This window comes from Trichomycterus rosablanca, chromosome 3 (assembly GCF_030014385.1).
Source record: "Trichomycterus rosablanca isolate fTriRos1 chromosome 3, fTriRos1.hap1, whole genome shotgun sequence".
Lineage (NCBI taxonomy): Eukaryota > Metazoa > Chordata > Actinopteri > Siluriformes > Trichomycteridae > Trichomycterus > Trichomycterus rosablanca.
In genome coordinates, this window is record NC_085990.1 from 51,385,977 (window position 1) to 51,400,023 (window position 14,047).

Sequence of the window (14,047 nt, forward strand, 5' to 3'; positions counted from 1 at the left end):
CGGATCAGTCGTCCTGTCCTCTTTGCAGAAAAACAGCCCCAAAGCATGATGTTTCCACCCCCATGCTTCACAGTAGGTATGGTGTTCTTGGGATTCAACTCAGCATTCTTCTTCCTCCAAACACGACGAGAAATCTTGCTTGTTTGTGGGTGACCAAATACTTATTTTCCACCATAATTTACAAATAAATTCTTTAAAAATCCTACAATGTGATTTTCTGTATTTTTTTTTCTCATTTTGTCTCTCATAGTTGAAGTGTAGCTATGATGAAAATTACAGACCTCTCTCATCTTTCTAAGTAGGAGAACCTGCACAATCAGTGGCTGACTAAATACTTTTTGGCCCCACTGTATATATATACAGTATATATATACACAGTGAGCGAACATTCAGACAGAGGACGGTGTTTTTTCGGTGTTTTCTTTATAGTTTGTAAAATTCTATATTAAAATGTCCCCAGAAAAGGTGCAGAGAAAGCACAGTGGTAAGAAAATGAATCTATTACTATTTGTTGTTGTACAATATAATTACTCCTGCCAGTAGCTGTCACTGTATCAGACAGTGAGTGAGAGAGAAGAAGGAATTTGGCTCAGTAAAGTATTCTTTCTTTTGTGCAATTACACCTACAAAATACAACACTACTGAAATAAAGAAGGAAATGATAGAGAAATATGAGAGTTATTGTTGTTTCTGGTAGATACATTTTATATAAAAAGAAGGAAATGTATTATGGTGTATAGTACAGCACACGTACTGTACTGAAATGTGATGTGTGTTTATGCACAGTACAGTTTTGACTTAATTTATTTTGACTTACAAACATTTTGACTTAAGAACAGCCCTTCAGAACCAATTACATTTGTAAGTCAAGGGTCTACTGTACTACCAATGCATGTATTCACTTTATATTTACACATATAATATTGACCTTGTACAATAAGCCTAAGTTTAATTTTTGGTCACACACACCTTCAGGCCTGTTACAACTATAACGTGTGTTAAGTTTTACACTTGAGAAGGCTATAAGGTAAGAACCATAAATTAACAAGAAGGTAAGAAAAAGAAAAAAGCAATTTTACAGAGAAAATAACACTGCTGGAGAGCCACTGCAATCACAACTTTGCAGTGCTGTAGGTGAAAGGTATTAGCTTTTTGCACTATTGTTCTGTAATCATGGTCTTTTTTAATGTATCCCTGAGGGTCCTTCTGATGGACGTGCATAACAGGTTATTTTGATGATATGTTGGAATTGTTGTCTTGTTAAAAATGTGGTGAGATTAAATTCCTCTTTATTGTGTCCCAGAACGTCACTTCATTTGTTTACGATGATGATGTGCACCATTATCAGGAAAGGCGCACCATCCCATGATGCTCCCACCTCCATATTTCACTCTGGGTTTGCTGTTCCAAGAGTCATGTGTGCAATCTTACTTTAGTAAAACATAATAAGACGAATTATTGCTAAAAAGCTCTTTTTATTTGATCTGATAATTGTTTTTAATGAGCTTAATGCTTGTATACAGATATACACGTGGTTTAGTTTATTGCAGGCCATCTTGCAAGTCTTTATGGGTGCAAATCATCAAACCAGTTGTACTGACAGAAATGTGTGTTAAGGTGTGTTAATGCTTTGGCTTTGTGGCTTTTATCATTCAAGTTTTTAATGGTTTTATCTTCAATAACTTCAAGCTCCTTTCGCTTCACCATAATTGATGCTAATTGTATTAAATCTTAATTACTTAAGTATCTTCCTTCCTTCCTTCCCTCTCTTCCTCCCCACAATAGCAATGTTTAATAATCAAACCAGATACAACACTCACAATTTGCAATTGTTTGGTTGTTTTATTCGTAGCATTTATAAGCAGAACATGATTTATTTTATATACATTTTTCATATATACATCATATGTCCTGATATAGTAAATACAATTTCCTCTAAACATATGTGTAGGCGGTGTGTGTGTGTGTAAATTCTAGGTTGGTATACACCGATCAGGTATAGCATTTTGACCACCTTTCTAATATTGTGTTGGTCCCCCTTTTGCTGCCGTGACCCGTCGAGGCATGGACTACACTTGACCCCTGAAGGTGTGCTGTGGTATCTGGCACCAAGATGTCAGCAGCAGATCCTTTAACTCCTGTAAGTTTGAGGTGGAGCCTCCATGGATCGGACTTGTTTGTTCAGCACATCACTTGAACCACTTTTGATAGATACTGACAGTACTGGCAGTTTTGGAGATGCTCTGACCCAGTCGTCTAGCCATCACAATCTGGCCCTCGTCAAACTCGCTCAGATCCTCACGCTCTGCCATTTTTCCTGCTTCTAACATCAACTTTGAGGATAAAATGTCACTTGCTGCCTAATATATCCCCCCCACTAACAGGTGCCGTGATGAAGAGATAATCAGTGTTATTCACTTCACCTGTCAGTGCTCAGAATGTTATGCCTGGTTGGTGTATGCACTGGAAGTATGTTACGGATGTAAGGGATCTTCAAAAAGTTTCCACACTTTTATATTTTGGTTATAAGCGGTGAGGGTGTAGTAGGAGGACGAGTAATCGGTCGTGTCTGAGAGACGCTTATAGTCCGGATTTAGCTCCATCTGATTTCCACCTTTTTGGACGCTCAAAGAAGCTTTAAGGGGAAGAAGATTTTCATGTGATGATGATGTGAAAGCAGCGCTGCATCAGTGGCTACGAGCTCAACCAAAAGCGTTATTTGCTGATGGCATTAAAAAGTTGGTATGACGCTGGAAAAATGCATCTGTATGTTCCTTGATTGATTGTACAGCCCCTGTTTTAATGCTTAATCTAGCTGGACTGGTATGACACTGCAAAAAAACACAAAGTCGTATTATTATACATATGATACAGAAGGAAAAGTCTGTAATCCAGTTCACTTTTAATATAATAAGTTGCACATTTTAGCAGGTTCGTCACGTTTCTTCCACCAGTTCTCCCAGTTACACAGTGAATCTTAGTTAGATATCCAGTAAAGACGGATCTGGACCAGAACGCCATCCAGACACGGGTGCGTGACTCAGAAAAGGGGGGGGGCTTGTTCAAACATCAGTACACAGATATGCCGAATGGGAGTGATCCAAAACAACATCATAGAGGATACGACTGACGCATGGACGGACGGCACTGCAGCTGGACTATGATGACCGCACAGTAAAGAGCGTGGATGTCCAATGTGTCTGCCACACCGCTGACTCAAGGTCATGTGACTTCATCGAAGGTGATGTGATTCTGCAACAGACATACAGAAATAAATCTATTATTTTATCATTTTTCATTCTACGTCATGACAGTTCCTCATGCAAATACAGGCTATAACAAGTCACGTTAGTAATCATGTTAGAATAGAAAATACAGCAACGCTTCCTTTTATATATAGTCCCTTAAGGTCTAGGTATTAACCAGGTAAGTGTGAAGTACAAACTCCAAAGTACTAGAGTAATTATAATGGTAAGTACCAGGACAGTCTAATGTAATTACATATAAAGTCTTACAGGTTCCAGGTTTTAACCAGGTAAGTATGAGGTGCAAATCTGGGTAACATGACGATAAGTACCAGTAGTGGACAAAGTAAACCATATACTTAAAGTGGAAATACCCGATCTGGGAAATCAAAGGACCTTCCTGCTGTGAAGTGACAGTGCTACCCAACAAGCCACTGTGCTTCCCTCAGATGTACTGAAGTATCAAAAGTAAAAGTACAGAGGTACCTTAAAACTCAACGTCAATTAGTTCTGGGAGTGGAGTTTAAAAGACGTTGAATTTCAAGGTATTTTTTCCCATCAGGATGTTTGGGAAACCTGTTAATGTGTTCCATGGTCCCGTGAAACTGCACATATTTTAGGCTAAAGTAAAATAATAGGGCTGTTTCTGACACTTATACACTGAAAATAACACAAATATAATATAACAACACTGAAATAAAAAGCTGATTCTTAGAATTTGTCAGAACCTCGAGCTGTAACACAAGTTTAAAAGTGAAACAGTGAAATCCAGATAAACACAGATACATGTGGAGCTGTAACACTGGATCTGATTATTCCACACAAATGCAGATTCGTCTCATATGCGCACTTTGATGACGTTTTACTGCACCGCTCAAGCCGAGCGCTGAACAAAGCAACAGTTCATTGTTAATCTGAAATTTAAAAAATACATTTAAAAAAAAACTGAACACGTTGAGTTTAAGGGAAATGTTGAGTTTAAGGGTACAAATTTCTTGACGAAGGGCGTTGAGTTTCAAAGATTTTGAGTTCATTTAGGGGACGTTGAGTTACAAGGTACCACTGTACCATGATTTATTATGGCTCTAATGCCCTATTTTTTTTTTTGTTAGAAGACTCTTGCTTAATCAACTCATTTTGGGTGAAAAAATTCAGTGTCACTCTTGGTACAACAATCTTTCTATAGAATATCATTAATTAGTCTGACACTGATGTCTATTAAAATGATCATAAGCACAAGACAGTGAAGGCAAACTATTTAAATCAGGCAAAACCAAGTGGCTATCAAATAACTTTTTGCAACAAGCAAAGTTTAAGATTTTTTTTATCTAGTTACAAGTTTAAGTTTAATAAAAACTTGCTTCTAACACAAATGAGTTTCACAAATGAGTTTTCCTTTACTACACTGCAAGTCTTTGTTCATTAACATAAACTAGCCAAAACAAATTTACTATAAAAAGAAAGTGTTTATATAAATTCCGTGCGCTGTACCCTGACTGTACACTCTGGAGGTAGTGCGTGAGAGGAGAACCAAAGACAAAATCAGAGCGTTCCTGGACAATCTCTCTCACCGTCTCAAAGAACTATGGCGGCTGGGAAATTCGTTTAGTCATAGGCTCATTCTACCAAAGAGCAAGTTCTTTTGTGCCTATATATTGTGTTCCTGCCATACTGCTGTATAATAGTAATTGTCATTATATAGTCAATATGTTTATTTTATTTTACTCTATTCTATTTACTTTAACTGTATTTACTGGCGCTGGAGCTGCTGTAACACTCGATTCTCCCCCATGGGGATCAATAAAGGAATCTTATCTTGTTTTTATCTTCTTGTGCTTGCTTCATGCCTCTTTCATTTTCACATGTTACGTTTTTATGCACACATAAGCCAAAAGGAACAACAGATTTCACTGAACGTAGTGGAGTTAATATAAAAAGACTTCCACAATGGAAAAAACTTCGGTAAAGTAAAAATATATGCAAAAACTACTTAAGTACAGTAATAAATTACAATTATTTCATCACTGTGCACCACTGGTAAGTACCGATCCATAAGTACTTAGTACTTTGTAGTTTGAACCTCACACTTACCTAAGGAAACTCTAAAAAGAACCGTTACCCGAAATCCTTGCATTTCAGAGTTAGGCAGCCTGGTCTGGTGGTGAAGTAGAGGAGTTTTTTTTTGGGCAGCCATGCCAGCTTTGTGCCACTTGGTATCTGAGGATATTTTGGAGTAAAGCACATCTTAAAGTCAAAGATGTAACCATGCAGCGCAGCCACTCGCAACCTTGTGCTACCTTAATAATCCTGTACGGCTGCCATATAACTCCTGCCTGCAGGCCAGATCTGAAACGAAGGAGTCCATATCAAACACGCATTCAGTCACAGTGATGATGAGGATTTTCTAGATTAGTCGAATCCAATTCCCCACGTTTAACTTCGAGTCACAGACTAGCGCACTCTGCGACTTCTGTTCATACGTCGGAGACGGAGTCACACAGAGAGCAGTACAGCGTATGGAGAGTCACGCATTATTATCCATGATTTAACCAGCTCTCATGCAGGTGCCTTAACCAAAAAGGAACATGTTCAGCTATCCACCTCAGACACAGCCAACACAAATATAATATAAAAACACTGAAATACAATTAAAAACAGTTAGAAATCAATATTTTGTATTGTTTTCTAGCAATTTCTCATTCACATGAGAAGAAGCAAAACTGCTTTTGCACTGCTGTGCCGTTATTTCCTATGAAGTGTGACGGCGGTGCACAAAACTTAACGTGACTTATTGTACTAAAACAACAAGCGATGAATTTCATTAGTGGAGAGAAACTTATGAGCAGTAATAATGAAGAGAAGTTTAGTGCTCCTGTCTCCTTCTTTTACTACATTAAATTGGACGGTCGCTAGTTCAAGCCCCACATCTGCCAGGCTGCTACTGTTTGACCCTTGAGCGAGGCCCTTAACCCTAACTTGCCTGCATTGTACTGTATATGAATGGTCACAACTGTAAGTCACTTTGCATAGAAGTGTACAGTTGCAGTTGTAGCCTAGCAGTTAGGATACTGGACTAGTAAGCAGAAGGTAACTGGTTCAAGCCTCATCACTGCCAAATTGCCACTGTTGGGCCCTTGAGCAAGGCCCTCAACCATTAATTGCTTAGACTATGGATAAAAGCGTCTGAAATAGGCGGCACGGTGGCTCGGTGGCTAGCACTGTCGCCTCACAGCAAGAAGGTCCTGGGTTCGATCCCCAGGCGGGACGGTCCGGGTCCTTTCTGTGCAGAGTTTGCATGTTCTCCCCGTGTCTGCGTGGGTTTCCTCCGGGAGCTCCGGTTTCCTCCCACAGTCCAAAAACATGCAGTCAAGTTAATTGGAGACACTGAATTGCACTATAGGTATGTGTGTGTGTGTCTGCCCTGCGATGGACTGGCGCCCCATCCAGGGTGTTACTGTGTGCCTTGCGCCCATTGAAAAGCTGGGACCCTAACTGGATAAGCGGTTAAGACAGTGTGTGAGTAAATGCTGAAATGTAATTATTTAAACCATTTAAAATTTCATTATGCAAATTAAGTCTCCTATAATGGGCAGCACAAAATTCTAACTGGTGGGGTCATGTGAAACTAGGTTTGTTTCTCACTTCTTGGCATGAAATTTAGCATGTTTTCCACATGGGTTTCCTCCAGGTAGTCTTAGGTGCGAGTGAGCACAGCTTGTAATGGATTGGTGCCTCGTCCCCAAGGTTTCCGAGTCCCATTTGCTCCATCATAACTTTAATCATGAGGATAAACAACCTTCACAACACAAACATCTCAGGTCAGGCGTTTGATCTGTGACTGTATGGCTTTCTTTGACAAATTAAGTGATGTATTCGGTGATATTTACTCCGAGCCAAAGTGTTTCTACAACCCCTGGCAAAAATTATGGAATCACCACTCTTGGAAGTGGTTAATTTTGTAGAAAAAAAATAAATCACAGACATGCCACAAAACTATCATTTTTCAAAATGTCAACCTTCTGGCATTAAGAAACAATAAAAAAAAAGAAACAAATATAATAGTTGTGGTCAGTCACAATTGCTTTTTTTAGATCAAGTAGAGGAAAAAAATATGGAATCACTCAAATCTGAGGAAAAAATTATGGAATCACTCTGTAATTTGCAGTTTAAAAACAAAACATCTGCAGCAGATTAGATTTGCTAATTATTCTTCAGTTTAAAAAGAGTGCTTACACCTCGGAGAGCTGTTGCACAAAGCAGATTGTCATGAATCATGGTTCCAACACAAGATATGTCAGTTGAAACAAGTGAGAGGATTATAAAACTCCTTCAAGAAGATAAATCATTGTGGAATGTCGCAAAAGATGTTGGTTGTTCCCAGTAAGCTGTGTTTAAAATCTGGACCAAGTACAAACAAAATGGGAAGGTTGTAAAAGGGAAGCATACTGGTAGACCAAGTAAGACATCAAAGCATCAAGATAGAAAACTTAAAGCAATATGTCTTGAAAACAGAAAATGCACAACAAAACAAATGAGAAACAAGTGGCTGGAAAGTGGAGTCAATGTCTGTGACTGAACTGTAAGAAATCACCTAAAAGAAATGGGATTTACATACAGAAAAGCCAAACAAAAGCCACCATTAACACCTAAAAAGAAAAGAACAAGGTTAAAGTAGGCTAAAGAAAAGCAATCGTGGACTGTGGGTGACTGGATAAAAGTGATCTTCAGTGATGAATCGCGAATCTGCATTGGGCAAGGTGATGATGCTGGAACTTTTGTTTGGTGTCAGTCCAATGAAATTTATGAAGATAACTGCCTAAAGAAAACATGTTAATTTCCACAGTTGTTGATGATATGGGCCTGCATGTCGGGTAAAGGCACAGGGGAGATGGTCTTCAATAAATGCCAAAGTCCACATTGAAATTTTGGACGCTTTTCTTATTCCATCAGTTGAAAGGATGTTTGGTGATGATGACTTCATTTTTCAAGATGATAATGCATCTTGCCATAGGGCAAAGGACGTGAAAACTTTCCTTCAAGAAAACATATAATGTCAATGGCATGGCCTGCAAATAGTCCGGATCTCAATCCATTTGAAAATCTCTGGTGGAAATTTAAGAAAATGGTCAATGACAAGGTTCCAACCTGCAAAGCTGATCTGGCAACAGCAAAAGACAGTTGAAGGCAGATTGATGAAGAATACTGTTTGTCATTAGTTAACTCCATGCCTCAGAGAGTTTAAACCATTATAAAAGCCAAAGGTGGTGCAACAAAGTAATAATGGTGCAGTGTTTTCTAATGATTCCATAATTTTTTCCTCAGATTTGAGTGATTCCATATTTTTTTCCTCTACTTGATCTAAAAAAAAGCAATTGTGACTGACCACAACTATTATATTTGTTTCTTTTTTTATTGTTTCTTAATGCCAGAGGGTTGACAGTTTGAGAAATGATAGTTTTGTGGCATGTCTGTGATTTATTTTTTTTCTACAAAATTAAACAATTGAAAGAACATCTTCCAAGAGTGGTGATTCCATAATTTTTGCCAGGGGTTGTATGAATCAGCGAGAGAAAAGACAGCAGGTTTTTTTTTGGCTGCTGACTCTCCTCAGTATCTAAAGTTTCCATAAGCAGTAAAGCACATTACAGTCAGCGTCCTCATCCGTCTCTTCTCATCCGCCCCGTTCATTCTCCTACATGTTTTCTTTGTCACCAGAGACGTATATTACTGATAAGCATCTCATCCATGATTAAAATCAGCAGCCTTAAGAAACTATCATTTGCATTTTTGCTGGTGGAAATTTTATTCTCATCCTACACAATGCACCACGTGAATCTTAACAAAAGCCTCTGTAACACCAACAGCAGACAAGTCCAGCTTGTTTAAGTAAGGTGGAAAAGACAAACATGTAATACTTATTTGTATCTTTAGAGATACTGCACTGTTTTCTATGGGTGCTGCAATTGCAATCTATTTCTCACTACATTTCCCATTCTCCCTTGTACTGCTATGTTTATTCGTTGCGGGTCTGCTGACAACATATGGTGCAGTGACTCTTTGCATTGATGAATAATATATATATGCACCGATTAGCCATAACATTAAAACCACCTTCTTGTTTCTACACTCACTGTCCATTTTATCAGCTCCACTTACCATATAGAAGCACTTTGTAGCTCTACAGTTACTGAATGTAGTCCATCTGCTTCCTTATATGCTTTGTCAGCCCCCTTTCACCCTGTTCTTCAACGGTCAGGACCCTCACAGGACCACCACAGAGGTATTATTTAGGTGGTGGATCATTCTCAGCTCTGCAGTGACACTGACATGGTGGTGGTGTGTTAGTGTGTGTTGTGCTGGTATGAGTGGATCAGACACAGCAGCACTGATGGAGTTTTTAAACACCTCACTGTCACTGCTGGACTGAGAATAGTCCACCAACCAAAAATATCCAGCCAACAGTGCCCCATGGGCAGCGTCCTGTGACCACTGATGACCAACTCAAACAGCAGCAATAGATGAGCGATCGTCTCTGACTTTACATCTACAAGGTGGACCAACTAGGTAGGAGTGTCTACTAGAGTGGACAGTGAGTGGACACGGTATTTAAAAACTCCAGCAGAGCTGCTGTGTCTGATCCACTCATACCAGCACAACACACACTAACACACCACCACCATGTCAGTATCACTGCAGTGCTGAGAATGATCCACCACCTAAATAATACCTGCTCTGTGGTGGTCCTGTGGGGGTCCTGACCATTGAAGAACAGCATGAAAGCAGGTTAAAAGATATGTAGAGAAACAGATAGATTACAGTCAGTAATTGTAGAACTACAAAGTGCTCCTATATGGTAAGTGGAGCTGATAAAATGGACAGTGAGTGTAGAAACCAGGAGGTGGCTTTAATATTATGGCTGATATTTGTGTGTGTGTGTTTGTGTTTAAGGCTGATACGACAACAATATCGCCTCTGCAAGATCTGATGGAAATCTGCCGTGTCTGAGTTTTTTCTCACCACTGTCGCCCTCGGCTGCACAACAATAACTTTAACTTGACTTAAATGCATTAAAAAATTCTGATATTATAAAAAAATAGCCAGAGGTGACTGTTCGGTACTCACAGATGTTGTCTAAAGAGCGACACTTATTGTGTAATTACACTCTGAGTGCGGCATGTGGATTAATTGATAGTTTAGACCCTGGTCTAAATCAGTACACTGCTCGACTGGGGGACGGCTGTAATTGTAGAGCTGAATGTCCTAGGAACGGCTGTGCTTGGGTTTGCCAGAGTGAATCACTAGGATTCATTAGAGGGTCGTACGAACCGAGAGCTTTTTCACATCTGCTTCTTCTGAGCCATTAACACACATCCTGTGCTGTTCAGAGATGTTTGGGAGCTCGACATGTGGACAATATACCTCCATTAGATGAGAAGACATTTGACTTTGGTGATGCTCTCAATTAAATTAAATGTTTATAGATTCATGGAATAAATTCATTTTTACATTTAAAAAAGCTAAAACACAGGAACAATTTTACCTTGTGTTAGATACTCAGTCCTTCATTCTAAACCTCATACTCTAAACTTCGGTGCACAAAACATTCATTCATTGTATGTTTTTCACCGCTTTATCCAATTCAGGGGTCACAGCGGGTACGATTCACTTGGCGAAAGGCAGGACACACCCTGGACAGGTCACCAGTCCATCACAGGGCACAAACACACACACACACACACTTGGGGACTTTAGTATCTCCAGTTAATCTGACTGCACTTCTTTGGACTGTGGGAGGAAACCCCTGCAGACACAGGGAGAACATGCAAACTCCACACAGAAAGGACCCGGACCGCCTTGCTGTGTGGCGACAGTGCTACCCACCGAGTCACCATGCCGACTGCACATTAAAACAGTAGTGCTATGAATAAACACTTAATTAATTAATACACAATCGTTTAAATAGCATGCCGAAGACCCAATTTTACCAAAACAAACTGGACTCGTAATCAGAAGGTCACTAGTTCAAGCCCCACCACTGCCAGGTTGCTGCTGTTGGGCCCTTGAGCAAGGCCCTTAACCCTCAACTGCTTAGACTGTATTCTGTCACAGTACTGTAAGTCGCTTTGAATAAAGGGGTCTGCTAAATGCAGAAAATGTAAATGCTTTTACCTTATTTATTGTCTAGTACACTTATTGGCTACCACTAGATGCCAGACAAAAGTGTCTACTAATAGGGACAACAGGTCTAAGTTAAGCAGAACGAGGTATAAGGCAAAACCCAGCCAAAATGTAACGTCCCCATGTGTGACTGCAGGGTCTTAAGAGGTTTTACGACCAGTATTTTACAGTGAAAAGGAAAGTTGCTGAGCTTTTCTAAATTTTCTTGCACCTGACCAGCTAAAGCGTCTATCTGACCATTTAATAAACCAGGTTATTCGATTAAAAATATAGGAAAAGAAGCTATAAAGGACAGGATCACTCACCAGCAGGGCCAAACACTCCGGATACAGGCTAATTATGGACACCAAATTAAATATAAACCAGTTAAATATAAACCGGCACCGACTCCTCAGACGGTGCAAAGACGTCCAATAAAATTATCCGATTGGTTTTTAACAAGGTGTTAACGGCATGGCTGCGTATTCCAGAGGTTTGGCCTGTGCTGCTCACACAGGTGCTCAGAGGGTTTATTGCCTTGTATTCTGGAGGTGGCTGAAGTGGTCGCTTCTGCCTGTGATCCAGTCAAAGAAGCTCAGCAGGCGCTCTTTTAGAGAACGGGGGGCCATCGCTTCCTCTTCCCTCCTCAGCTCGGCCCTCTAAAAGACGACCGGACGCGCAACAGAACGTGTACAGACATGGCAAGCAGACCGTATGCTGAACGAGTGTGTGCAGTGCTCATGCTAGCGTGATGCGGCTGTGATGTACCTGGGAGGCGATGTACTTCTCCAGGGGGCTTTCCGCTCTCTGTACGCTCGGCGAGTCCTCCTGCTGGGGCTCGTCACTCAACAGCAGGCTGCCTTTAAAGTTATGAACTACACACACAACCTGAAACACAGCGTCAAACCAGGCGCGTCAAAAATGTTTTTACATTAAATATTCAAAGCATAGAAACTGAGATGTTTTCTGACTGACTGGGCAAATGACTGATTCTAATTAAAGGAACAGTCTTATTCTGACAAATCCCATATTACAGATCAGCCATAACATTAAAACCACCTCCTGGTTTCTACACACACTGTCCATTTTATCAGCTCCACTTACCATATAGAAGCACTTTGTAGTTCTACTATTACTGTTTAACCTGCTTTCACCCTGTTCTTCAATGGTCAGGACCCCCACAGGACCACCACAGAGCAGGTATTATTTAGGTGGTGGATCATTCTCAGCACTGCAGTGACACGGTGGTGGTGTGTTAGTGTGTGTTGTGCTGGTATGAGTGGATCAGACACAGCAGCGCTGCTGGAGTTTTTAAACACCGTGTCCACTCACTGTCCACTCTATTAGACACTCCTACCTAGTTGGTCCACCTTGTAGATGTGAAGTCAAAGACAATCGCTCATCTATTGCTGCCTGACTGCAGAGCTTTGGACTTGTAGAAGGAAACCCACACAAACACGGAGAGAACATACAAATTCCACAAACAGAAAGGACCCGGACCGCCCAACTGGGGAATCAAACCCAGTCCCTTCTTGCTGTGAAGCGACAGCACTACTCACTGTGCCACCCTGCCGCCCCACATTACTCAATCTGTCAAAGCTAACCAAATGTGTAACATTTTAAGTTTCACACCAACAGTTAAAACATCATGTTTTCGTAATTTTAAGGGTATTACGGTTACCATGACAACATTGAAGTAAGGAGAAAAACTGGTCTGGAACAGAAGGTCAGGCGAAGATACTCCTCTATTTTTGTAGTGTAACTGTGTGAAATAAAAGTGACAATGAGCAGATATAAAAAGACAGAGAGGTGACGTGCTGTCTCACCCCATAAACAGCACAGACGGAGAGAACATCAGGTGATGCTGCTCAAAATATAAGAACTAAATCTCACATTCTCAGGCTGCTGTTTAGCACTGTCACCTCACAGCAAGAAGGTCCTGGGTTTGAGTCCCAATTTGAGTGGTCCCGGTCCTTTCTGTGTGGAGTTTGCATGTTCTCCCTGCAAACTCTTAGCTTAGCTTAGTGGTATAGGAACTGGACTAGTAATCGAAAGGTCGCTGAATTAAGCCCCATCACTGCCAGGTTGTCACTGCTGGACCCTTGAGCAAGGCCCTTAACCCTCAATTGCTTAGACTGTATACTGTCACAGTACTGTAAGTCGCTTTGAATAAAAGCATCTGCTAAGTCCTCGAAATATAAATGTACATGGGTTCTAGATGTGAGTGAGTGTGTGTGTGTGTGCCCTGTGATGGACGGGTGACCTGTGGAGCAGTCCGGGTCCTTTCTGTGTGGAGTTTGCATGTTCTCCCCATGTCAACATGGGTTTCATTAGGTAATCCAGTTTCCTCCCACAGTCCATGTAGTCAGGTTAATTGAAGCTACTGAAATTGCCCTAGATGTGAATGTGTGGGTGTGTGTGTTCGCCCTGTAATGGACTGGTGACCAGTCCAAGGTGTTTCCTACCTGAACAGGATAAAGCGACGGTACAACAGACAATGAATGAATGAATTCTCAGTGTTAATAATGTACACAAGCCTAATTAATCCATAGGTGGCCCCGTGGCTCGGTGGGTAGCACTGTCGCCTCATTGGAAGAAGGTCCTGGGTTTGATTTCCAGGTGTAATGATCTGGGTCCTCTCTGTG

The 14,047-nt window shown here is 40.7% G+C and overlaps 1 protein-coding gene across 1 annotated transcript in view; it reads right to left on the reverse strand.

Moving 5' to 3' along the window:
• Positions 1 to 3,184: 3,184 nt before the first annotated feature.
• Positions 3,185 to 14,047, reverse strand: part of plppr5b (phospholipid phosphatase related 5b) — a 72,742-nt gene continuing 61,879 nt past the window's right edge. Inside the window, exons 7-8 of the mRNA XM_062992217.1 lie at positions 12,171 to 12,290; positions 3,185 to 3,252 (exon numbers count right to left, since the gene is read on the reverse strand). Of these exons, the coding sequence (XP_062848287.1) occupies positions 3,223 to 3,252; positions 12,171 to 12,290 (150 nt within the window). The 3' untranslated portion in view covers positions 3,185 to 3,222. The remainder of the gene's footprint in view (positions 3,253 to 12,170; positions 12,291 to 14,047) is intronic.